General features: G+C 38.9%; 1 protein-coding gene across 3 annotated transcripts in view; it reads right to left on the reverse strand.

Moving 5' to 3' along the window:
* LOC122815557 (NAD-dependent protein deacetylase sirtuin-3-like) overlaps positions 1-25,745 on the reverse strand; it is a 994,530-nt gene that overhangs the window by 203,592 nt on the left and 765,193 nt on the right. For all 3 annotated transcript variants that reach the window (XM_044088148.1, XM_044088146.1, XM_044088147.1), the window contains one exon: positions 9,336-9,436. In XM_044088148.1, coding sequence (XP_043944083.1) covers positions 9,336-9,436 — 101 coding nt within the window. The remainder of the gene's footprint in view (positions 1-9,335; positions 9,437-25,745) is intronic.

A 25,745-nucleotide genomic window follows, 5' to 3' on the forward strand; every position in this document is an offset into this window, starting at 1 on the left:
TCATGCTAGATGTGGTAGGAGAGATTAGATAAGGTTGGGAAATGTCTACATGATAGCATGTAAGGTTTGTGAGTAGTGTTACGATTGGTAAAGAGAGGAATAGAAGGAGCATGGTAAAATTAGGTTATAAGAGTGAGTTATAATTTACAAACAGGTTGGGTGTAGAGGAAGAAGAATAAGTAATGATATGTCAGAGGTGGGATGTTTGAGCAGGAAGGAGAGGTGTTATTGGTTAGATAATGTCAGAAGGGGTGGGAGTAGAGGCAGACAGGAAGTGGAGTATGGACAGGAAGGGGAGGGACAGGTTACTATAAATGTAATTGTAATGGGGTGGGTAGTAATGGGGTTAGGGGAGCAAAGTGAGCGTAGCGAATGGAGCGGGGCCACCAGGAGGAGCTACAGAACCCACGGAAAACTATCAGGAGAGCTTACAGGTGAAATGTAAGAGGAGCCAGGGGCATCAGGAAGAGAAGAAATAGACAGCAGACACAGGGGAGAGAGACTGGAACAGGGTAGATTGCAGGGAGAAGGAAAATAGCCACAGGAATAACGACCAAACAATAGCAGAGGTCAGCAGGAAAAGTAGTGCAGAAATGGCAGGCTAAGGAGAGGGGTACGTAGAGATAAGAAGCATAGAGAAATAGGGTCTCTAAGAGAAAGAAATGCCTGGTTAAAGGAAGATGGGGGAGAACAGCAGAGCAGGTAGAAGATGGAGATACTAGGGAGCGGCCCAATAATGTGCAGGAGGCAGTTAGCAGGGCAATAAAAACAAGGAATACAAAAACAGTGTTTGTATAGTACAGAAGGTGAAGCATTCATAGGACATACTCTCCGTTATTATATCCGGAACTAATAGAGGGAGGCAGTCATCAATATTAGGTCAAGGGTACTGTTAGTTTACAGTGGGGTAAACCAGTGAACTTGTGAATGGAAATCTGTCCTAACCTATAAAAAAAGGAGAGAGACTGAGGCACTAGTAAAACCTTGAGAGTGAAGGCTGGCAATGTGTGTGAGTAAGAAGGGGGGGGGTTGAGTATGGGAGCGCGTAGGGTGTGTATAGGTTGGGCCGTGGGACTGTTTCAGGTGAGTGGGTAGCATGCAGGTGAGGCCTAGGGAAAGTACTGATTAGCAGGGGAAAAATATGTAGGGAGATGTTTGTGCAATAGTAACACAAAAGACATTTAAATGCAGTACAAAAAGCAATGCAAATCAATGAGCCTTTTCTCAAGAACATACTTTTTGGAGCAATAACAATAATTGCTGTAATCAAGACACATTACAATGGGCAGGAGATGTTAAATGACAAACAGCACCATTCAGTAAAATCTCTAGAAGTGATATGCAGTCTAGAGAATATATAGGTGAACAAATAAACAGCAGTTTCTGCAAGGGAAGCTATACATGTAGACAGACATTCAAGCAGCAATTAGTTTTAAAAAATGGCAGTTAAGAACATAGAAATAGAAACATATTATAACACATTTGTAGTCATGTTTTGGTCAATAAACGGTAGAAATAAAGCTAAATATTAAGTACAACTAATAGCACTTGCTATCCCCATACACAAATGAAATGGTGAGTAAATGAAAACAAAACAGAGCCACCGCAGGGTAGTGTAATAACCTTTACTAAAACACAGGATAAACTAGCTTAAAATGGCAATGCGCTTCAGACCTGTGTTGTTGTTAGGTCGCTAGAGGGCAGAAAAAAGCATTTAGGCAGGTTAGCTTGTAAACCCGGTCTGTAGCAGCCGATCACAAGGCAGAGAAAAAGGCTGATAGCAGCAGTAAAAAAGGATGCCATTCAGCCACAGGAGCTGATTTAGGAGTGCTACAGATCACACCTATACAGAAATCATAAAAGCCATTACAGACCGGCAACAAGGCAGCAGAAGTTGAAAGCATGTACAATAAGGACGCCAATCTGGTCACGTGGAGCCAGATAATGGAATATTACAACTACACCCCTTCCCAAAGCTAAAATCATTGACTGTTGGCCATAAATGTCATTAGGACAATGCAAGCAGCATTTAAAGCCTAGAGGGCAATCAAGATTTCAAATGAATTATTGTAATCGCCAAATAATGCGACCGCTGTAGTTTAAAAGTGATCGCTAAGGTATTGCGACCGCTGTAGTCAGATGAAGAACCCAGTTACATGCACAAATCTAGGATGAGGCATTATTTAAGTTTTCAGTAGATATTAGCAGTTAGACAACTAGAGAGCCTGTATGCATCACCAGTTTACTTCAGTGCCATGTTTAACCAACTCTAAGGTACTACACCTGCTATTGCCATGTTTAACCAACTCTAAGGTACTACACCTGCTATAGCCTGAAATAAAGTACTCAGTTCACTTGTGAGGAGTTTAAGCTAAATCTAATGTAACCAAGTAATAACCAGATAGATGCCATGGAACAACAAGTACAACAACAAGGATTCAATGGCTCTGCATTAAATGTAATACTTTCACAGTCAAGAGCTAAGGTCAGCGCACAAACAGAATTGCAGTGTAGATAACGTTTACTGGATGATGGCCAGCTGCACACCAGGGGCACTTGTCCAAGGCAGGGGAGAGTGAACAAACAAAGATGGCAAGAAAAAGAGCGCACATAGGGCTTTAGAAGCCGTATATACAAAACTATACAGGATGAATGGAGGGAGTAGAGGAGGAGGAACAGGAGTTCAGACAAAGGGAGGGAGTAGAGGAGGAATTAGAGATCAGAACAAAGGGAATAGTGTGTGCCACAGTCCAATAACACAAGTAGGAATAAATGCAAAGGTAGGTTATATGGGAGGGAGCAAAAAGAGTACACCAAGGGGGGGAAGAAAAAATAGAATACAGGACAGTGAGTGGAATGCAGCAACCAGAGAAAAAACAGGCTGGGTAAAAGGGGAAGGAGGTCAGCATGAGGAAGTGAAAGCAGCACAGGGAAATGGCAATTACAATATGCGGGTAGAGATATGGTACGAGTCCCATCAGCAGGAGCTGCAGAACCCATGAAAAACCATCAGGAGAGCATACAGTTGAAATGTAAGAGGAGCCAGGGGTATTAGGAAGAGGAGAAATAGAGAGCAGATACAGGGGAGAGAGACTGGAACAGGATAGACTGCAGGGAAAAGGAAAAACAGTCACAGGAATAAAGACCAAAACAATAGCAGAGGTCAGCAGGAAAAAGTAGTGCAGAAATGGCAGGCTAAGGAGAGGGGTAGGTAGAGATAAAGAGCATAGAGAAATAGGGTCTCTAAGAGCAAGAAATGTCTGGTTAAAGGAAGATGTGGGGAGAACAGCAGAGCAGGTAGAAGATGGAGATAGTGCGGAGCCTCCAATAATGTGCAGGAGGCAGTTAGCAGGGCAATAAAAACAAAGAATACAAAAACAGTGTTTGTAAGGTACAGAAGGTGAAGCATTCATAGGACATACTCTCAGGTATTATATCCAGAACGAATAGAGGGAGGCAGTCATCAATATTAGGTCCAGGGTACTGTTAGTTTCCAGCGGGGTAAGCCAGTGAACTTGTGAATGGAAATCAGTCCTAACCGGATGATGGCCAGCTGCACACCAGAGGCACTTGTCCAGGGCAGGGGAGAGTGATCTTGTATAGTTATAGAGAGTATAGATCTTGTGCAATCATTTAACTTTTTTTTTGGGGGGGGGGCTTTCTGGTACTACAAAAATAATTTTGTGATATTCTGGAAGACACTGTGTATCATACAAGCATGGAAAAACTATAGGAGATATGATAGACAGAGGTAGAGTTGTAGCTCATAAGGTTAATTTTGGAAGGGGAAGTAGTCTTAAAGGGACCTTTTCCTTGTGGAAGGTGTTCCTGTTGTAATTTTGTGGTCAGGCTGTTCCCAAATATTAATGGAAAAAATATGAGACAAAATATTTTTAGATGGGATACTGAGGGGATTGTCTATTCACTTAGATGCCCATGTAATAAATAATATGTTGGGGAAAGTAAAAGGGAATTTAAAGTTAGAATTTTAGAACATATTAGGGACAAAGAAATGTAAGATGGAGAGCTCAGTTGCTGCACATTTTAAAAGAATATCATGGTAGTAATGTGAAGGGACTTCAGGTCAGTACATTGGAACAGGTTAAGGTGCATAGGTAAAACACTTCTCTTTTGAAACTTAAATTATTACAAAATAATCTATTTTATATTAAAGTATGAAACTTTAGTCCCTAAGGGACTTAATACAGAAGGAGCCAGTGGGTTTACTTCATTCTGAAAGGGATATGTGTTAATACATACAGAAAAAGATTTATCTGGATAACTGGAAGCATACAGCAGGCTATTTAAGAGTACCTGAATGAGAGACTATTCAGTGCCCTCTGAGACTGTTCAGGTAGTTATGTAACTAGATAGAAGTTTGGGTGTGCTAAGTTTCCAAGAGGTAAGAACTGGGCAATGGTCCCTGACAGAATGACATGACAGAAAACTTGTACTGAGAAACTCATAATATCCAGGAGTGAGCCTTTGTTGAAGTGTGCAGTCTAATCCCTATACTAATTATGTGTAGGTTCAAATGCAAATTCGGTGCATGGAGTTTGATTTGTGGGGCTTAAAAAGTCCAGGTTGACATTATTACATGATTATTACATTTCACAGTTAAGATTTTATCTAAAATTGTTTAAAAAAAGTGGAATACTTGAAAGAAGTGGCATATATACTGTACTAATATATATTTTAATTTGGCCAAAAAGGTTAGTATGAATGAGAGTTCAGTTGAGGTCTATGTCAGTTTTGACATTACTACTATGGATTAGCTTGGATAGTAAATTGCTTTGTGCCCTGACTAAGGTAAGTACTCCCCTCCTGCTCTGGATCCTACTTGGCTATCAGTAGAAGTACTGCTGTTTTGAGTAACAGAGGTATAGGTCTCTTTTTAATCAAGGTTCTAAGGTGCCTAGGACTATGTGGTTGTGTATCTGCAAATAAGAGTCCATTTCTTGGTTACACTATGCAAGTTCAGTGTTGTAAATATGTGTGTTGAGGTCCAGTGTTTAGCTGAATATCCCCAGAAAGTAACAGTGGGAAGTGTGAGAGATGTGCTCTGAATGATAAGGTGTACAAATGCTAAAATTCACTAACGTTACTGGAAGGCATTCATCTTCAATGGTCAGCCATAAGAGCATGGAGGGAATCTGGGTTAGGGTAAAGTACAGGTTATGATAAGACTGCCAGGTCGAATAAAAGTTTCTGAGATTGGTAAGAGTCATATTCTAAAGGTGTAGTAGTAGCAGGTTTCTTGACTATTTGATTATAACATGATTTAGTGGTGTGGATTATTAAATCTGGTATAAAAGCTCAGAGGTGAATTTTGGTGGATTTTTATTAAGTATTCTTCAGTATTTGAGGAGAAATTGAGTGTTAGTCAGTAGAGCAGATAATGTAATTGTTCTAAAAGGCTTAGTGGAGTTGTGGAAGTACTATAAAAATTGTTACTACACCTCTTTAATGGGGTACAGGTAACATATGTAAAAGGGGCAGGGAAAAGATGTTATAAAGCTGAGGATACAGGGGTAGCTGGGAATTGGCGGTGGGAAGAGGACATCTTCCATATGATTAGGAGTTGGTCAGTTTGCGCAAGTGTAGCATACTGGCATCTGTTTGGTTTCACTTCCATTCTTACAGAAGGAAGGTCAGCAACAAGTGTGTAATAACAGACATCCCAAAAAATATTTCACAAGGATGCCAGAAAAAAATTATTAAAAAAATTAAAAAATGAATGGCAGTTGCTCCATATAAGTGGAGTCTGCTTAGAAGAAACAGACAGGTGAAGTAAAAAAAAACTCATTGAACCTTTTTAAGAAAAGCCTGAATTTTCAGCTTTAGTAAACAGGGAAGGACAAACAGCATGACCTATCTTGGAGAAGCTAAATGGTATAGCTATAACATATTGCACTAACAATTGACTATTGTTAACAATTCTATTCTTGACAAGTGCCGTAACAAGTAAAAGTTAAGTCAGCATTCAGTAACACAGCACAGTGTGCATCCATCAGCTGTCTGCTTAATGAAATCGTGCAGTACTTTTAATTCTGCTTTCAGACTGGGTAGACAGTTTTCTTTTACTGAAGTTTGATACATCAAGCAAAAATTAGGTTGGCATTCCATAACTGCGGCAGGACGCAGCTGCTGTTCAATGAAACGGTACTATATTTTTTATTCTGCTTTTGGGCTGGGGGGGTTGATCTTTTATTGAAGTTCAGTGCCCATAATATCTTCCTAAGTAAGCCACTGTACAACCACTCCCAACAAAAGATGTTTTTCAGTAAAGATGTATTAAACATGTAAAATGCAAAAAGTTGTACAAAACTTGTAACTTTTTTTTCAAAGACACAACAAAGATATGAATGCAATAAGCTGTACAGAATAAATGTTTTTCCCCATCAGAAATGTAGCAGAGCTTTGAATTGTGAAACTAATTCATGCACATACACCACTATACTTTAGGGCTCCTCACACTAACACTTCTGTTAAAAGCGGTGTTATCTTATTTTTGGTTAGCTGTTTTTCTGGTTAACGAAACAATTTTGCTCTAGGAAAATTCATCTTGATTTAAAATTTTAACCAAGTGGGAGATGAAGGTTCAAGGATGTCTTTACCTAATATAGAAAGGGGAGATGTGTCTAGGACTATAAAACTGAATGTTTTCCAGTATTGAGAAAATCCCGTGATATTGTCTTGAAATGAGTCAAAGAAACCTGTCTCTCTTGAAAATCAGCTCATCAGTTAATACAGTCACAGTATGTGCCTTGATCTTGAGTGTTTGATAGACTTTTAACAAGGTTTGCAGTACTGAAGAAAATCGTTACATGGAATGCAGATGAGGAGAAACAGACAGCTGCCCACATTCAGTGATCTCAGGTCTACAGGTTTTGTTTGATTGGCTTTTGCAACTGCTAAATAGTCATTAAAGTCAGCAGTAGCTAGATTATAGTTATTTTCATTTAATGATGGCGTCAGAATCAGATAGATGTTATTTGGTTTTCTTACACTACTTATCTGTTCACATTTTTTTATTTTACACTTCTCTGGGCAGGAGTATACTTGTTCAAGTATTTAATTTAAAACTGTATTACCTACTCTTCTTTAAGGAAAAAAGATGCTGTACTCTATTTCAAAAGCTTCTGGCTTGCTATGCTTTGATGTATAGAAGAAGAGCTATTGTATAAAACTAAATTATAACTGCTGGCATTCTCTTTTTGAAGACAGATTCTGCTAAGATATAGGTATCATAAATTCATAATATATATAGGTGAATCATTTTAAGACTGCAAAGTAATTTTGACCATGGTATGCAAAATGATCTGGCTGATGGCAGTGTGGTACTTGTGTAATGAATGCAACAGCTTTAACCATAATACAGTTACTGCTGGTTAGGTAGCTGTGAAAGCAGTCAGACAGCGAGATGCAAAAACCTTGGGAAACCAGTAGTTACAGCTTTACTGTACAGGAGTACAGTGTGAATCTTATTTGGATGTTGTGTCTTTCGGCTTTTCCCGGTTAGGGGTCGCAACAGTGGAACTCCGGTCTGCTAATGATTGGCAGAAGATTTTTATGTGCCGAGTTGCCGGCCTTAATGCACAACCTTCAACGAAGGTACGCCCATTCACACATGTCTCCACACAGAAGACGCTCTAGCTGAGAATCGAACAGGACAACATCTTACTGTGAGGCAACAACACTACCGCAGCACCACCACCACCACAGTTTTGGATATGGCAGGTAATAAAATGCTCAAGCACTGATCATTTGTGAGGCACTCAAGGCCAAGCAGGGTGCGCATGTGTAGACGTGGGTGTGTGTCTCACGCATGTGTGTGTGTGTGTGTTTATACATGTGTGTGGTTACTGTATTGTCAGTGGTATGGTTTGTAAGGCAGTCCTTAACACAGGGGATGGAAGATGACAAAATTACTGCTGTCACAAGTCTTGAAAACACAGAAAGTTATACTTATACCAGTTATAGCCACATTTCTAAATATATGATGACAAAACAAAAAAAAAAGGATAGCCTTCATTATTTAACTTTGGAGGTCTGCAAAATGACTCAAAATGAGCTCATTCTTCTAAATATATTATGACATAAATGCTGGCAGAAGAAAAAAATCACCAGTCTAGTTTACCTTGTGTGTCCAGCTAGCATTCTACAGCTGCCTCACCTATTTCCCACCCTCGTCCTCTCCATATATCCCAAAGCATCTTAAATGATGCCTTTGTTTCACCTGAAACCACCAAAACCCACAAAATATTTCAAACATCTACCACCCAAGTCTGTGACTTATCACATCCTTGGGCCAAGTATTAGGTTCCTTTGTTCACAGAAAATGCTCCTTCTTATACCCTGTCATTTCTTTGGAGTTCTGTACCATCACAGTCTTATTTAGTAATTTTATGTACCCAACTCATATTCCTCCCAACCCTTCTTTAGTGAATAGTTTAAACTCTTCCACCCACAACCCAGTTTTAACCAGTGTCATTCCGTTCCTCTGAAACTTTTCCAGCAATGTTATTACTTTATTACTATGCTATCCTCCAGAACTGCACAGAGAGACCATATTAATGACCAACAAGATTGTTATGGTACCCTATATCACTGGAGTCCATCTTCCTAAGTATCCCAGGATCTTACTGATTCTACTGCACCTTTCCATTACTTTTCCCCTGGTGACTTATTGATGCTATTACCACTTTCAGATATTTTCATGATCTAGTCCGTCATGCCATTTGCATATTAACTCTAGATTATTGCATCCAAAGTTCAGCACTCTGTTTTTTTTTTCTCTTGTATTTATTCCCAGCTATCATGTTTCCACCCTACCCACCAAATGTTTCAGGTATTTTGCCAGACCTGTCCCTCCATCTCTCCCAACTTGCAACTTAACAGTGACAGTAAATTGTGATGGTAGGTTGCTAACTTTAGCAGGGGGAAAAAAAAAAAAAAACTTTGCAGGAGTCAGAGTTTGATTCAATTCAAAATGGACTTTCGTGGAAGGTCTCAACATAGAGACCATGCTTGTAACTGGATGCAATCCCATTTTGTTTCTAGCTCATACAGAAGATTAGTGAAATATTCTCTGGTATCAACCTGTCTAGTAACTGACAAAATAGTATTCAGGTCCCAAGATGAGAACTGATAATTTTACACAAAGAAAGTGAAACTGAAGGCCTCTATGTAGAACGTTCTCAGAGGGTCAGAAACAGAGGTATATCAGCCTCACTAGTAAAATTGGTCATGCCTATTACTGCAAAATCACTCAAACATTTGCTTTCCGAAATAGTCTATAAAACTTCAAGGAAATAAGGTGTACAATGACTCACCTGTGCCTCTTTAGCTGGAAATGGGGTATAGCACAAGTGACATGATGCAGATGAAAATGTGCCATGAGCTTCTACAAGTTTTTCAGGTGGTATCCCAGCCCCTAAAGATGATCATAGAATTTTAGTTAAAACAGAATACATTTGTGTTCACAATACAGAATGTACAGAAAAAAAATGAAATAAAATTTTATCTTCTTTGTTGAAAGAGAGGCATTTTTTTCTGACATAACATGCTTCACTAGAAAATAAAAAAAATGCACTGCCACAGTATTGCTAGATCTTCAAAGGGATCACACAGTACATTAACCACAGAAACGACAATGGAAATACATTCAAAAATGAATGCCTCAGACCATAAAAGAGAAAAAAATAGTTGTAAAAGCAGGAATGAGTGTTTCAATCAAGCACATCTAAGACATGGTAATAAATAGCTCAAAATGCAAACTAGAGATACCATACACAACAGGAAATTAACTTATATATGTTACAGGAAAACCATATAGGGCATATAGAAAATAAATCAGAAATGTAAAGGTCTTGTAGTCTTTGGAGAAGTCAGTTGGCTCTTGCATCCTTCTGTAATTCCAATTAAATCTGCTAACATGTAATCCAACAGTGGTTAATGCAATGCAAAGTTGGTGTAAAGGAGTGAAGGTGTCACTTATTAACTGATGGAAGAAACAGACCGTATATTTGAAAGTGCACAATTGGTGGTGTCACGAGTCATGACTTGGAGCAGGTCAAACGTGCTGTTTTTGTGATCATTACATCTCAGTAGCTAAGAAAGTGTTGTGATGAAATGTCTCAGAGGTAACGGACAGCTTAGAGGCCCATAAGACGTGAGCTGTGGAAGTGGAACTTAACAGGCTCTTTTATAGCATACTTAAAACATATGGAAGTGATTAGAGTACAGGAGCCTGCCTAATTAGAAAATGGTTGGGGATGTGCTAAATACCAAACAATGGAGATATGAGAAACAGTAACAGAGACAGCAAACCATTCTGCTGGAAGAACTGATTGGAATGGAAGATAGGACAATAGCAAAATTGGGGATTACATGGTGTCCTGGAAAAGAGGAATGACCAGACTTGGTGAAATGCGTAAAAAGTAAGATATTGGAATAGACAGGCTTCACAGAAGATTCAGTGGGGAATGTAAAGGCAAAGTATTTCCAAATCTGGAAATAACATCTCAGATATGGGAAGCATAAACATACACTGACTGAGTTTTTGATGTGTTACTAGAAAAAACAAGTTTTCCTGTAACTGTCAACTTGATAGAAATATATCAGTGGCACAATGCAATTACTCAGGTGACTCAATAATCTTCTGTGATTTCTAGAAGTAATAAACAAGAGTAAAGGCCAGAGTATAAAACTGACGTTCATTACATTACATTACAAAAGCATTTTGGACTGTAGGTGTGACTTTGAACATCTGAAAGTGATTACAAAGATAAAGGAACTGCCACAAAGACTAATTAAGACAAGTCAAGCAAGAGGCTGCAGCAGTGGTTAGACTGAACGATACTGATGATGAAATGCAGGAGGAGAAAGATTTGGAGGAGAAATTATTGTGTGTGTGTAATCCATGGAATGAAATACCCTGAAAGAATTGTTCCACTGTAATATTTGGACAATGCAATAGGGATTGTTTTCAATAATGAGTTAAAGTCTGGCAGAATGTTTACCCACAGTATTATTGACAGAGCAAATTTTGGCATGGCTGTCTGGTAAGCAATTTCCTACTACCTCGTAGATAGAGCAGTATTAACAGTAATGCCCTTGAGAGACTGACTGTATTAAATAACCTTATTACATCATTTGCCTGAGAGATAATACACTGCACTAATTCAACTAATATGGTATATAGTGAAGAATTGACATATGTAAATGGTAATATTCCATCTGAACTGGTGAAGTATAATGATTACATAGGATACTTTTCACAATTTTTCAAATACCATAAATATGAAGCATTAAACAAACACACAAAAAGTTTAATCATAATTTTGAAATGGAATACAGCAGAGATTTAACCTGATGTGAAAGCATTCTGAAATGTCAAGAATGAACAATTATGATACTTATTGCAATTGCTGTTATGTATAACACAAAATGTAAGAGTATCAAAAAATATTAGGTTTGTATTGGATGTGGCAAAGTATTGGCTAAGCAACTAAATAATAATTATTGAAATTGCTTAAACATAACCTGAAGTATTAATCATATAAAAATATTAGGCCTAAATTGCAATATGGAAGAGCATTCTATGTATTAAAGTGATCTATTTTTTAAAAGTATTCAGGAATTTGATTTGCACAAGTTGTGACAGACGTATTACTCATCTTAGTGGTAACTGTTGTGAGCGTTTTCTTTGGTGGAATTATTTTCCAGCTGAAATTTTCAAAGACAGAGCTTCAGCTGGCATTATGAAACATATTTTTCTGTAAAACTCTACCACCCAGCATGCGGTCATATTAGGTTAACAGTGATAGAGTAGACCTGGAAATATTGAAGCATGCAGGCTTTAGATGGAAATAGTACCTGTGAGTTTCTTGTTATCCATTTTGTTGTACATAATGCAGTAATACTACTGCAAAGACGTCCAAAGCCATGTTATTTGTGATTATAGAATAATCTCTCATTGCTATTCAAAAACCAGCATGTTGATAGGACAGCCCAACTGGCACATCCATTGTAAATTGAGCACATACCAAAAGAAAAAAGTCCGTCCACTGAACTACAATCAAGCAGCCAGACATTTTGTCATATGCTTAGAGGACAGAGCAAAATACAAGAAAAATTGGGTACATTTTACAAAACTAAAGAATCAGAAACACATCTGATTTTCATTGTATTTCTGCACTGTCCCTTATAAAATCTTGGCCATTTAAAAAAAAATGATTTGCCTGTACTGTGCAAGCTTAGGAACTTAAGTCCTATATGCATGCAGAGTCCAACAGTAAACAAGGACGAACGCAGAGGAACACTACAGCACCCTCATACAAGGAATAGTATGTTAAATAATGTCTTTGTATAACAGCAATAATACACTCCTGATTGTGGGTACATCAGGATTTACCCACTCAAGCTTTGCCCTCTTGATCAAACCACATCAACGGTGGATAAATCCTGATATACCCATGCATAGTTTTGGATTATTGCTTAATTACACCTTGCATCTATATTACTTAATTTGTTTATAAACAAGTTTTTCTAGAATTTTGGTCAGTGGACAAACATTAACAATAGGATGAAAATCATTAGCAGCAGATGGTTAACGATTTTAGCAAGCGGTATTATTAAAGTATGTTTGAAACTCTTCAGAATATTTTGGTGGTGTGAGATTACAATTGTTAGAAGTTTACTAAGTACATGGATTCCTATGTTCAATAATTTTGGGAGAATAATATGCAAGAGGTCTCTAGAAATTCCAAGAAGAGCTTTTACTTATTTTGTACATTTTTAAAAAGAGAATTTGGGTGCAACTGAGCTGATACTGCAGAGTAAGGAAGGTTTGTGAAAAACTTTGAATTTGAAAACTGAGGGGTAGAAATATTGTTTATCATCATTAATTATTTTAGCATTTATTATTGTTTAGTTGGAATCTGGCAGTTGGTGCAACGGGTTAAGGAGCTGTTCCTTTTGAACAGTGTCAGAGGTGCTCTGCTTCACATGAACTGGCAGCTAGTCTTAAGACGCGGCAGTTGCTTGGAGACAAATCTGTCCCTCCAGCACATTCTATTCATGTCGCAGGCCATATTTAGGTCCCTGGAATGGGTAGCTCTAATCCGTTTGATTTATGATGAGCAGCAGATTCAATAGGTTTGGGTCAGAGATTGCATCTGTACACCAGGCATAAGTCTCCTCTAAGGAGTCTATAAGATACAGAGTATTGGGGACAGGGACTTGAGTCAGTTTGTGTAAGGCATGTGCTGGAGTCCTTTGGTCATCTTTGTTAGAAACCTCTGAGGTTTCTCCAATTACTGCAGGTGCTACACAGAAAGCTTTCCTTAATACAGTATACACACGGTGGTCAAAGTTAAGACTGCAGTCTACTTGTGATCCCAGATCCCCTTCCACTCCGTTGGTACATACGGTATTGTTGTTAATTTGTTAGCGTGAAGGGACATAATAGATATTTAATATCTAGACTAGCTTTGTAATTTAAGCATTGGTAGTGCTGAAATTTTGAATGGTTATTTTGATCTTTTTTCACCACACAGACTGGGCTTTAACTCGGTCTTTCACTATTTGTATTAACTGATGTGTCAAAGGATAGGTGATTTTTTTTTTAATTTTTCTTTTTGGTTAGTGGGAAAGTCTCTCTTAGATATGGGCAAGTTAAACTGTAGAAGGATAAAACTGTGTGTTGAAATTCAGCTAGTAAACTGCAAAGAGGCTTGAATAGATCTGCAGCTAATTATAACACATACTGCAAACAATTTAAAATCACTGAATATGGAAGTAGGATTAATCATATGAAAATGGCAGTAAACTCTCAACTGCAACATTGAGAAGTATAAACAGCACAATAGATTGTGAATTGTATGTAAAAATATGAAATACACAATGGCAAGTTAACTTTATGATTAAGTAAATATCTGAACTGAGTAATACAGTAAACGTTCTGGAAACATTTTAAAAACACAGTTATTTTGGCCTGTTCTACAAATTAGCTAGCATATGCAATTATTGGAGACTGGAGCTATAAATAATAAGTTTGAAGAGATTCTGCTTTCACATTTGAATATGCATGGTGAAGTACTTACCTTGCAGAACTGTTAGCAAGTGTCTGAATAAAAACGGCACATCTAGTACACACATCATATGGAACTGAAACAGCAGAAATATGTGTTGGGTTAAGTAATCAATGCACAATTGACACATTCCTCCTTTGCATTATGATTGTGTGTCCTGAAAGATTGAAACCTTCAAGACAATAAGGACTATAAAGAAATGACTGACTGCTGCTCATATGGTAAAAGCGTGGGGTCACCTATAAATGATTTAGAGAAGATTGCTTAAAGCTACTGAAGGTGAGCAAATATTTCATAGTTAAAATAGATGGAGGAAAAATCAAATGCTTCATTTGTTAGATGTAATCTTTAATAAGGGATAAAATTGTGCTTATGTGAATGATTGCAGTGGGGCATGAACATGTTAAAGGGGAGAAGCAGCAGTAGGACAGTTAACACAGAATGCTATTATTTTAGGAAAAGTCCAAAGCATATACTTAAATGAAAACTAGACTGTCCTTATTGGGAGGGTTTGCTTAGTTCTAAAAGGCATGTTGTTTTACTTGATGGCTAAATGTGATAAGAATGTTGAAGTTGTGACATTTATATCAGTTTTGTCAATTACACTTTAGTTGACAGGAGAGGAGGCCATACTGGATACTCCAAAAATCTGGAGTAACAGAAATGAAAAAAAAAGTCCTTGTGTCATCTGTTGACTGAACAGAAATGTGGAGAGATGATGCTCTGACTGAAGTAGTGATATGATACAGACTAGTGTCAAGTGCAAATATAAATCAGATGCAAGTGCAAAGACTGTTGGTACTTACGTATTATCGCAACCAGATTTCTGCACTGCCATAATTTGTGTGTGTGCAGAAACAGGTTGCTTAACCTATAAAGATGACTGTGAAGAAGAAAACATTACTCTGTCAATGTGGGGATGAGCCACGAAGAGGAGAAAGGGTGCGAGTTTGTAGCTCTTTGCTCCTGAAACTACACAGTGGTGTTCCGCTTTGCAGTGCCTGCATTTGTCAAGACGATGTCAGCTACTGGAAAAGCGAGTCACCAAATACACCCTGCGACAATAGGAGATTGTAAATATGTCAAGGGCAAGGATTGCTGCTTTTCTTAGGTTAGGTAAAGTGCTGAGTTACACAAACTCCAGTCAATAATTTAGTTAAGGTGCTAACAAAGTGTCCCCATGGCCATACTTTACAAATACAGATAAACTCAAAATCACTTTCATGATTACACACATAGTAAGAACACTTCCCAAAACATCTTATTGCCGGACAATGCACTTCTTTCTGTACTTTGTGGCTGTTAGCAGTTTTTTTTTTTTTTTTTTAATTTTGACCTGAAGATGTCATTACAAATAGTACTCCCCCCCCCCCCAAAAAAAAAAGTGACCAAAACCATCATTACAGGGTCTTGCCTTTGCCTTCTCCGAAGGCTTCCTTCCACACAGTCAAAAGAATCCGTTTGTCAGAACAACAGCAGGCATTCTAATTCAAGCGTGCGTGTGTAAGGCACTCTGAAAACAGGAAGCAGGTTTCCTCAAATGTTTGTCTTCCCCTTCACAGACCCTGTAATGCAAAGCTGGTCCACAACAAATAAAAAACAGACCCTAAATATCACCTTACAGTGGTTTGTGGCCTCGTTTGTACAGAAGTATTCTAAATTCGCAAACGTGAAAATCTGGTTGCGATAATACGCAAGTACCAGACTGTTAATAAAGTAGAATGTAGAATCTACAAAATGAAAAAGGCATGACCCAAACATGCTGGTTTTGCCCAACTTGACCAGACAAGATATTTATAGGAGAGACTTTAAGAAATACTGACAGAACAAAACACCCTAGCTGATGGGTGGATGAGTTCATGTACTGGCCACTAAAAGAGTATGAAATAGACTGGTGAAGACGGTATAAAAATGAAAATGTGTAGACAGGAGCTGTGTGACATGCACAATGGGTGTTCTTGCCTGGATATTACATCACTCTTGGGAATGACAAAGTTTAACGTAAAATAGATAATTAGATAGGGGTACAACGTAAAGTTGTGCAATTAAATTTATACAATCAGCAAAGAACACAACACCCCACAAGATAAGAGTCTTGCTGCCAAAACAAAGTATATGTAGTAGTCCAAACCAGAGTCGGCAGCATAGACAGCCACAGACTTGAATTAACGCCAGAACTCACTTCGTAAAAACAGGTTTAACTGTGCACAGTAGGTAAGCGCTTTCACATTCCGCTTCATCAGACCTTCGGAAAGTCTGATGAAGCGGAATGTGAAAGCGCTTACCTACTGTGTACAATTAAACCTGCTTTTTACAAAGTGAGTTCTGGCATTTATTCAAGTCTGTGGCTGTCTTTGCTGCCTACTCTGGTTTGGGAAATTAAATTAATCTTAACAGTAGATGTTTTAGTAAATCACTGTTACGGTAGTCTAAATCTTTGGGACCTGATCCTCTAAATCGGCCAACTTTCAAGGCTTGAGGATGCCTTCCATGTGCTCTAAATGTCAGGAGCTTGAGGAGAGCTCTAATATATAGAGAATTTGACAGCCAATTTAGTCAAATCATTTTTGCCAAGGAAAAAGGGAGGCAAGAGCTATACACACAATGGTCTATATAACCACACTCTGGCAATGCAAAAGAAAAACAATGGAGCTGGAGGGAGGAGCAGTTACTGCAACAGTTATCTATTAGAACATCTACTATTAAGCTTACTTTCACAATTATACTATATTCAACATTTAGAATACTGTTGCAATAGTCTAAGCTATTTGAGTTAACGTAGAAACTAAGAATGGAAAAGGAAAAATAAATTAAGAATCCAGGCGACCCTGAAGAATGGTCCCAGTAAAGCTTTTTCTGGACCTAGAAAAGGAATCCAATTTGCAGTACTTTGTAAAAGTATGTTCAGAGGGCCAAGTTGCTACCTCTATAATACTTCTAGAATCCACTAATTTCCAGAAAGCCAGTGAGCAGCCAAAGCCCCTGAGAAATGGTTCTTAACCCTACCTGGAAGTTTCGTATTATGGTGAGTATAACAAAGGGCAATAACATGAGACAGCCATCTGGGAATAGTCTGCTTTGACACTAGTTGTCCTTTCTTCTTACCTTCATGGGAGACAACCAACCAGCTTTGCTGAATGGCTGAGTTTTGTCTAGACATCATCTTAGCTGTCTGTGGACATCCAAAGTCTGACGAATCTTGTCTCTTTCTCTCATTTGGTTTATGGAAGAAAGTGGGGACATTAATAGTCTGGTTGTAGTAAATTCTGAGACCACTTTAGGTATAAAAGGATACTTCTCACCAAAATCCTGTCCTTGTAAAGGATGAGAAAGTTGAGTCAGTACTTGCTTGCAACTCAAATACACTGCTAGTAGAAGTCACAGGAAAGAGTAAAACAGTCTTCCATGTCAAGAACGTCAATTCAGCCCGATAACCCGATTTAAATGAAACAGTTTTTCAAGCACATAGTTAAGATCCCAAGGAGAAGCCACCTGCTTTCTAGGTGGAATGACAAGGAAACACCCCCTTTCAAAAACTGACTGACTTGATCATGGTTAGAAATGTGTGTGTGCGCGCGCCCATGTGGGGAGGGGTTGACAAGCAAAAATGCCTTACAAGTATACCCTGACAGAGGAATAAGAGTATACAGGACAGTAACTCACACAATCAAGAACCAGAGGCAGTCCAGCCTGAAATGGGTCCAGTTCCTTGAACTGGCATCAACTAGAACATCTCTAAAAACTTCAAATATGATTTTCTATTGGTGTATTTTTTACTCCATTAGTACTGGTGCACTTCCTCAGAAAAAAAGGGTGCTTAAAAGGTATGAAGATTCTAACATCCAGACAATTAACTGAAGAGTTTTCAGGTTGCTGTATATAAAATAAACCCTGCCTTACGTGAGCAAATCCAGTCTGTAATGAAGCCTTTGGTAATTCACCTTGGCCAGGTTGAAAAGAATGGATATGCACTGTTAAATGGCCTGAAATGGAGTCACCACCACTATTTTTGTGGAGTCCTTCTGGATCTTTAGAACAACTCTGGATACCAGTGGAAAGGGTGGAAATCTTACAGGAGCATTCCTGCCCATGGGAATGAAAAAGCATTGGTCTTTCCAGCCTGTTTGCAGAGTGCTGGAGCAGAATTTCTTTAATTGTCTGTTCTGAGAGGAGTCTAACAAGATCTACTTGAGGTGTTCCCCACAGTTGAATCAATTCTTGGAAGACACTCGGATGAAGTTTCTATTTGTGAGAGTCTGTCCTAATCTTGTTTAGCTTGTCTGTAACAATGCTTGGCTCTGATGGAATGTATACAGCTTGCAGATTCAAACTGAGCTGAGTTGCTATCTCTCAGGCTCTCATAGCAGGTCTGCAAAAAGTGTATTCATCTGATACCCCATGTTTATGTATCACACACTGAGGTGTTGTGTAAACTTGCAGTTGTCCAGGAAAGCAGAGATGCATTAAGTCTTTCAAAGCACTGATCAATGCCAACATCTATGACATTTAGCTTGCATTTTCAGCCCTTTGGAAACTGCTCCCCATACCAGGTCTGATGCATCTGGAGAGGGGCTGGAAGTGAGAATGAGAGAACTGGACTGCACGAGATCTTGTCTACCCACCATATAATCTGCCAGAATAGGAATCTGAAAAGACAAAGGGTAAAGATGCGGAGTCCAGTCTGACCAGATGTACCACCTGACTTCCAACATGTGGAGCCTGGGCAGAGGAAGCGTGAGAATCATTGATGCTATAAACCCTAATCCTAAGACATTCCCTTGCAGATGCCTGGCTTTGGCTGGAAGAACTTGGGAAGAACTGATGAAACATATCTACCTTGTCTACAGAAAAAAAAGGTCTCTCTTCAGGGCAGAATACGGCAGACTTCTCAGAAACAATCCTAAGAGAATGGATGAGAAGATTTCTAAAAGTTCATTTGAAAACCCAGAACAAGCTGAAGATTCTAAACAGCTGATAAAGACTCTTGACAGCTGGAAAAAATCTGTAAAGATAAGACACTGGGACTGAATATGGAAAAATGTGAATGCCTTGAAGTCTGCAATAAATAATTACTGGAGCCTGACACTTTGTGAATACCCTTGGAGCAGTGGAGAGTCCAAAGGGTAGCAGAGAAAGTACAGTTGTGCAAGTGTACTTACCATAACAGCAGATGCTTTCTAACAAATCGCTGTTGCAGTAGCCTAAGCTAAATAGGTCCTACCCCTGAGGGCCAAACAGCTTTCAAAGCTAAAGAGCACCTTCCATGTGTTCCAGCTGTCAGGAGCTCAGGTAGAGCTCCATATAAGGACAAGTGGAGTGCAAAAAGCTTCAAGTATATATATTTTTTATTTGGGAGGGAGGCGAAAGACCTAACAGAACAAGGTTAAGAAACAAATGAAACCGTAAATGATATACAAAAGTGTGAAACATCCACACTGGCTAGAGAAAGCAAGCACAGAAGGAGGCTGGCAGGAGAGGGGGCTACTGCAACAGTGATCTATTAGAGCATCTATTGTGATGGTAAGTTTACTTATACAACTGTATTAAGTTCAGTCACAGATCACTAATGCAGTACTTAAAGATAAATGGGTAGATTACAATAGGTAGATTACAATAGCTTGGAAAAGTAAAAGGGAGAAGGCCAACAAACAGATTTCAAGGAGCCTCTGGAGAATGGTCTCAGCAAAGCCTGTTCTGGACCAGGAAAAGACTGTAGCTCGTGGTGCTTTGTAAAAGTGTATACAGAGTACACCTCAAGGAAACACGAACCTGTTTGATGGGCATCCTCTGTCAAAAGGCTTTACAACAAAAGAAAGACACTGTTGTCCAAGGCAAAAAGGAACAAATTTCAAATTGGAAAAACCCCTCCTCAACCTCAACAAGCAAATTAGATCACTAGTGAAAACTTGCAAAGCCAATTATGAATCGAAACTAGCCACCGAAACAAAGGGAAACCACAGAAGCCTTCAGCTATGTCAGGAACCTCCATGGCAAAGCCTAGGTTTGTTCTGAATTAGTACTTAACAGTTTCACCTACACTGATCCTGTCTGACTTAGCCAACCTGCTAGCAGATAGGTCCAGTGCAAAATTCAGCCCCTGTCCCCCTCAAAGGCCCTTTTGACATCCCAGATACTTGGTAACCAATGCGAAAATGACAAACCAATGAAGAATGTCCACTCCACAACCAGAAAAGTATCCAAAACTTATAATCTAACCTTTGATTTCCACAAGTTTTTATTTCCACAAGTTTAGCACTTTCTTCCCTCAGTCGGGACTTCCTCAGAACAAATAATATAGCGCACACACCTTCTTTAATACCCTAAAACAACCCCACCCAAATCATTCATTAGTTTATTACACTAACCAGTCCCCAATAAAATGTAGAAAGTTTAAGGATAGAATGAGAGAACATCTCTATGATATAAAGAATGCAAAAATTACGAATGCATTGAGTAGACATATTCAGGAATGCCATGACCACAACTTCAAATTTTTGGTATTGCAACAAATTAAGGTTGTTGAAAAAGGTACCTTGGACCTGCATTTGGATTTATGTGAACTGAGATGGCAGTTGAGACTGAATGCCACCCATTTCCCAGGCATCAATGAGGCAATTAATATTATGTATGTATTAAATATGAAACATATTTTAGGTTAATGTGATTTTAAAATGTTGAATTAGTTGGTTCAAAGAGTACTAGTAGTAAAAACAATTTATTAATGTTTTAGCAATGGATAGTGTGTGGTAGGATTTAGTTATTTAGTGAAGTTTAAATTGATGCTTTAGGTCCACTAGAATGTATATTAATATACATTGTTATTTTTATGGTATCGAAGGTATATATACATTTATACATACAATAGTTTATACACATTTGTGGTTTATAGGATTTTAAATATTTGTGTATTCTTTAGAAAAATTATTTATATAGGTAGTTTAAACATATTTCTAATACTTAAAACACTAGCATAGGAAATGTTATGAGATTAATGCACTATGATGTTGAAATATAAAAATATATTGATTTTGGTTTCAAATGCATATTAACATTTTACTTGGGACTGGTCAGTGTAATAAACTAATTAATGAATTGGGTGGGGTTGTTTTAGGGTATTAAAGAAGATGTGTGTGCTATATTATTTGTTCTGAGGAAGTCCCGACTGAGGGAAAAAAGCGCTAAACTTGTGGAAATAAAAGGTCGGATTATAAGTTTTGGATGCTTTTCTCATTGTAGAGAGGACATCCCAGATACTTGCCCCACACCTCACATCTCCGTAGATCAAGTGTTAAAGGCCCTATTCAAGGCAAAAACTCAGCTTCCATGGGACCTGACAGTATCCCATGCTGTATTCTGCACTATCTCCAGCACGTACCGGCTTTGCCACTGAGCACCCTAAGTACAGGCTTCATCCCAGAGGAGTGGAGAACTGCCACTGTCATCCCCTTGCACAAAGGTGGTGCCACTACTGACCCTGGAAACTATTGCCCCATTAGCCTGACAAGTCTCATCTGTAAAGCCATGGAGCATATTATTATGGATCTCAAACAAGGACACAGGCAATCTCCAAGCACTTGACTCCAACCAGTTCGGATTTGTCAAGGGCAGATCTTGCCTGCTGAACCTGGCTAACCTCTTTGAGACGGTCATCAAGGCCCTGGATGAAGGAAAGTCAGTACATACAGCTTACTTTCATTTGGCTAAGGCCTCTGACACAGTCCCCCAACTCTGGCATCATCGAAAAGCTAATGCAACTTGATATAAATCCCTATCTAATCAGGTGGGTGGCCAACTGGTTCACTGACAGGGCCCTCAAGGTCAAAATTGGCACCTCCACCTCAGACAGCAGACGTGTCACTAGTGGCATTCCCCAGGGATCTGTCCTGGGACCCCCTACTGTTTGGCATCTACTTCTCAGAGGTCCAGGCAAAGACAAAAGGCCTGTGGCTGACCAAGTCTGCAGATGACTAGCTTGGGTGCTGTCACTGACTCCCCAAATTATGTTAACTTCCTACAAGAGGGCCTCACAGCAACTAATGACTGGTACCAAAGTCATGGCCTCAAGCTAAACGCAAAAAAATGTATCATACCATTCAGCAAAAACACAGCCCCTTCTGATTACCACATCAACAGCAAACCTCCTAGTGCATAATGTGTGGTGAGAGACCTGGGTACTCAGGTTGATGATCTCGTATTCAATCGTCATGTAGTGGCAGTGGTCAGAAAAGCCTTTTACTTAGCTCATCTCATAAGTAAAAGGATTGCATCCAGAAAAAAGGAGGTTATTAGTTCCCTATACTCCTCCCTCACTAGCCCAATAATTGAGTATAATGCCCTGTTTGATATGTACCTCTCCAAAAATCTGTACCAACTGGAAAGGCCACAGAAATATCTCACAAAGAGACTCCATGGCCCCCAACACTTGTCTTATGCAGACAGGCTCAAATCACTATCACTCTACTCAGTATTGCTCAGAGGTGATCTGTGTCTCACCTACAAGGCAATCTCGGACCATGCCCTACCAGATAGAGATGCTCCATAGCTGTAAGTCTAACTCCTCGCACATTACCCACTCAAAAGGCCTGAATCTAATATATGACATCAACAAAACCTGCTGAAGAGACAGATTTATCTCCCAGAGGCTGCCCTGTCTCTGGAACAGACTTCCCATACACATCTGAGTACCTGGCTGACCCTCCAAGTGCAATCTTGATGAGTGAATGGGAAACAACACATTTTTCACAAGGGTTCCACCTGTGTCCCTCATTGACAGGGGTGACAGGTGCTGACTGAGGTTTCTTTTTGGGGATAAAATCTTGGCTAGGCTTGTAAGGGCCCCAGGGCCATTAGTCTAGTAACCTCCTATGATCCTATGATGACCAAGATGTTGCCTCTAGAATACTTAGAGTTCACTCTTACCAAAAAGCCACTGAAGAAGCTGAAGTCCTTGTGGAATGGGTCCAAACCCTGACTGGAAATGGCTTATTACGGGAGTGTAGCAAAAAAGCAATATTATGAGACAACTACCTGGAAATGGTCAATATTGCCACTGGCTGTCTGTTCAAACAGATCAGCTTTCTTTAAAGCTCTAGTTTCATCTCGGTAGTATCTGAGCTGCCTATGGACATTAAGTGAAGAATCTTTCCTCCCTTATTCTTGGTGTGATGAAAGGAGATACTGCCAGCCCAGCTAGCTGGAATTTTGTAAATAATTATATGTCATTGGTGACTATCAAAATGATTTATATAAAATGCTTGTATTACAAATGTATTAGAACTGTATGTCATGTGTATATCAAACTGGTTTGTACAGACGTGTTGAAAAGGTATTTTATAAAGTGTATGAAATGCATCCACAGTGTGCCCTATTGGAAAAGAACAGAAATGTACATGCACTATTGTAACAGTTTAAAATGCACACATTTAAACAGTTGAAACTGGGATACAGAAGGTTATCTTCAGAAAAATAGCTGAAATTAAATTACTTTATGGCTACAAAATAAAAATGCTATTTTTCAGTTTTCAATGCAGCGAGAGACAGAGAGTCTATGCTTAGAAGTTTTCTGTATCGTCTTCAGAGTGAACTAATTATTACCTCTGAAAGCATGAAGGAATGCAATTGCTTTCTGACTTCCCACATCTGCCAAAGATCTGAGGCCTGTGTACTTTCACGGTTAGATGCTAAATACTTCCAAGCTTTCAACAGTGGGGGTTTCACCAGGGATAGAGTCAGATTACAAGAAATGATGTCCTTCTGCAAGCTATCCCAGCAGTAGTATTTGAGATATTAATTTGATAAGTCTCTTGGTGAGACGGTGCATTCAGTATTCGGTCTTGGACTTGACAAGAACCATTCACCATAACATCTGCCTTGCCCTAAAAGTAAGTTTCTAGGGTATAGTAACTCTCTTAGACACACTCAGGAATATAGTGAAACGTAGTTTAGATATCTGCATTTATTTGAGGCTGTCCTTCATTGTTGTTTTAAATATGTCCTGTGATTTTGAACTCTGATTTCACTGTGAATCTATATTTAATAATGTCGTGTTCTTTTATTAATTATTAAATATAATTAAACCTTTCATTGTGGCTGATCTGTGTAGAGATATTTAAGTTTTCAGAATACTTGCATATTTATTTGGTGACACTGTGTGGGCCACTCCTAATGCCTTGCTCTTGGTCAAACTACCATGTGTGTTAATATTTATATTACACAATAAGTTTGGAAACCCTTTGTTAAGGGCCTTAAAGTAGCTGATAAAGAGTTGGCTGGTTGCAGTGATAACTACCTTATACTCTGGGAAGAAGGAGGCATAGCTAGTAAACCTGTGCCAGCCTCTCCCAGGTGTGTGTGTGTATATAAATCAAACCTCAAAGAGTGTGTGTGTGTGTGTGTGTGTGTGTGTGTGTGTGTGTGTGTGTGTGTGTGTGTGTGTGTGCTACTTGGGCAGGGGCACAAAGCACTGGTTGGGCACAGGGTGCTGGTAGGTCTTGGCTTGGTCACTCAGCTGAAATCTCAACTCTATAAGCTGTGCCAGTAGGGAGTGTTATTGGGAGATCTGGAGAAAGAGGGAGAAACCAGCCCCGGACTGACTGTGGTCTCTGTGTGCTCTTAAGGGAAACTGTACTTGCTGCAAAGAGCAGCATCTGGGAATATTGTGTGCACTTGTCATCCTCTCAATGTACATCCCCCACTGTTGCCAGTGATGAGGACTGAGGCTCCTTGATTACTGATCCAGTGGTAGGTCAACTCGTCAGACTTGGGTTCACGTAAGAAGATCAGGAGATAAACAGTTTAGCTTAGATTCAACTCTGAGACAATTTCAATGATTAGATCTCAAAGAAGCCACATCCTTGTGAAAAGTGAGATAGGGTTGACTCAATACAGGTTTACAACTCGTATACTTTCATAACAGATGAATGAGAAGCTGTTAAAACAATTTTCCAAGTTAAGAACCTCAATTCAACCTTAAGAGGTTCAAATGGAGACAGAGTAAGCTTTTTAAGTAAAAAGTTGAGGTCCCAAGTTTGTGGATCACATTTGTTTTCTAGGTGGATGGATATGCAACATCACTTTCAAAAACTGATTTGAGCACAGTTAGAAATGGGGTGGGGGAGGGGCGTGGCCAAGGATGAACACAGGATAGCAGCAGATTTCTTCAGCTCCACCAATTTCATTACATTGACAGGAATTAATTACTTAAAAAATTAATTCTTGAAGTAATTTTCTTTCTAAATATGTTTGTTTTATATAGTTCTTGAACTATATCTAAAAAAGAAAGGAAATCTTAATAATATTCCTGTCAGAAATTACTTTGGAAATTTTCCTGTCAGTTTATCAGTCTGAAATGAGTTCCAGTAAGACAAATTCTCAAGACTCCAGCATCAAGAAAGAACTTCAGTCTCTGATAATTATAGTCCAGCAACTTACTGCTAAGATGGATAAAATGGATACTAAAATAGACACTTTCATAGAAAAAACTACAAAACAAATAGACTTGTTACATATGGACCTGCAACAACAGAAGATCCAGATGACAGGCATAGAAGAAGCTGTGAATGACATGGAAAATAAAATACAAGAACAGGAAATCAACATTGAGTTTCTGTTGAAACAAAATACACATTTACAAACAAAGCTGGATGACCT

Source organism: Protopterus annectens, chromosome 11.part0 (assembly GCF_019279795.1).
Source record: "Protopterus annectens isolate FY-2018-M chromosome 11.part0, PAN1.0, whole genome shotgun sequence".
In the NCBI taxonomy this organism is placed as follows: Eukaryota; Metazoa; Chordata; order Ceratodontiformes; family Protopteridae; genus Protopterus; species Protopterus annectens.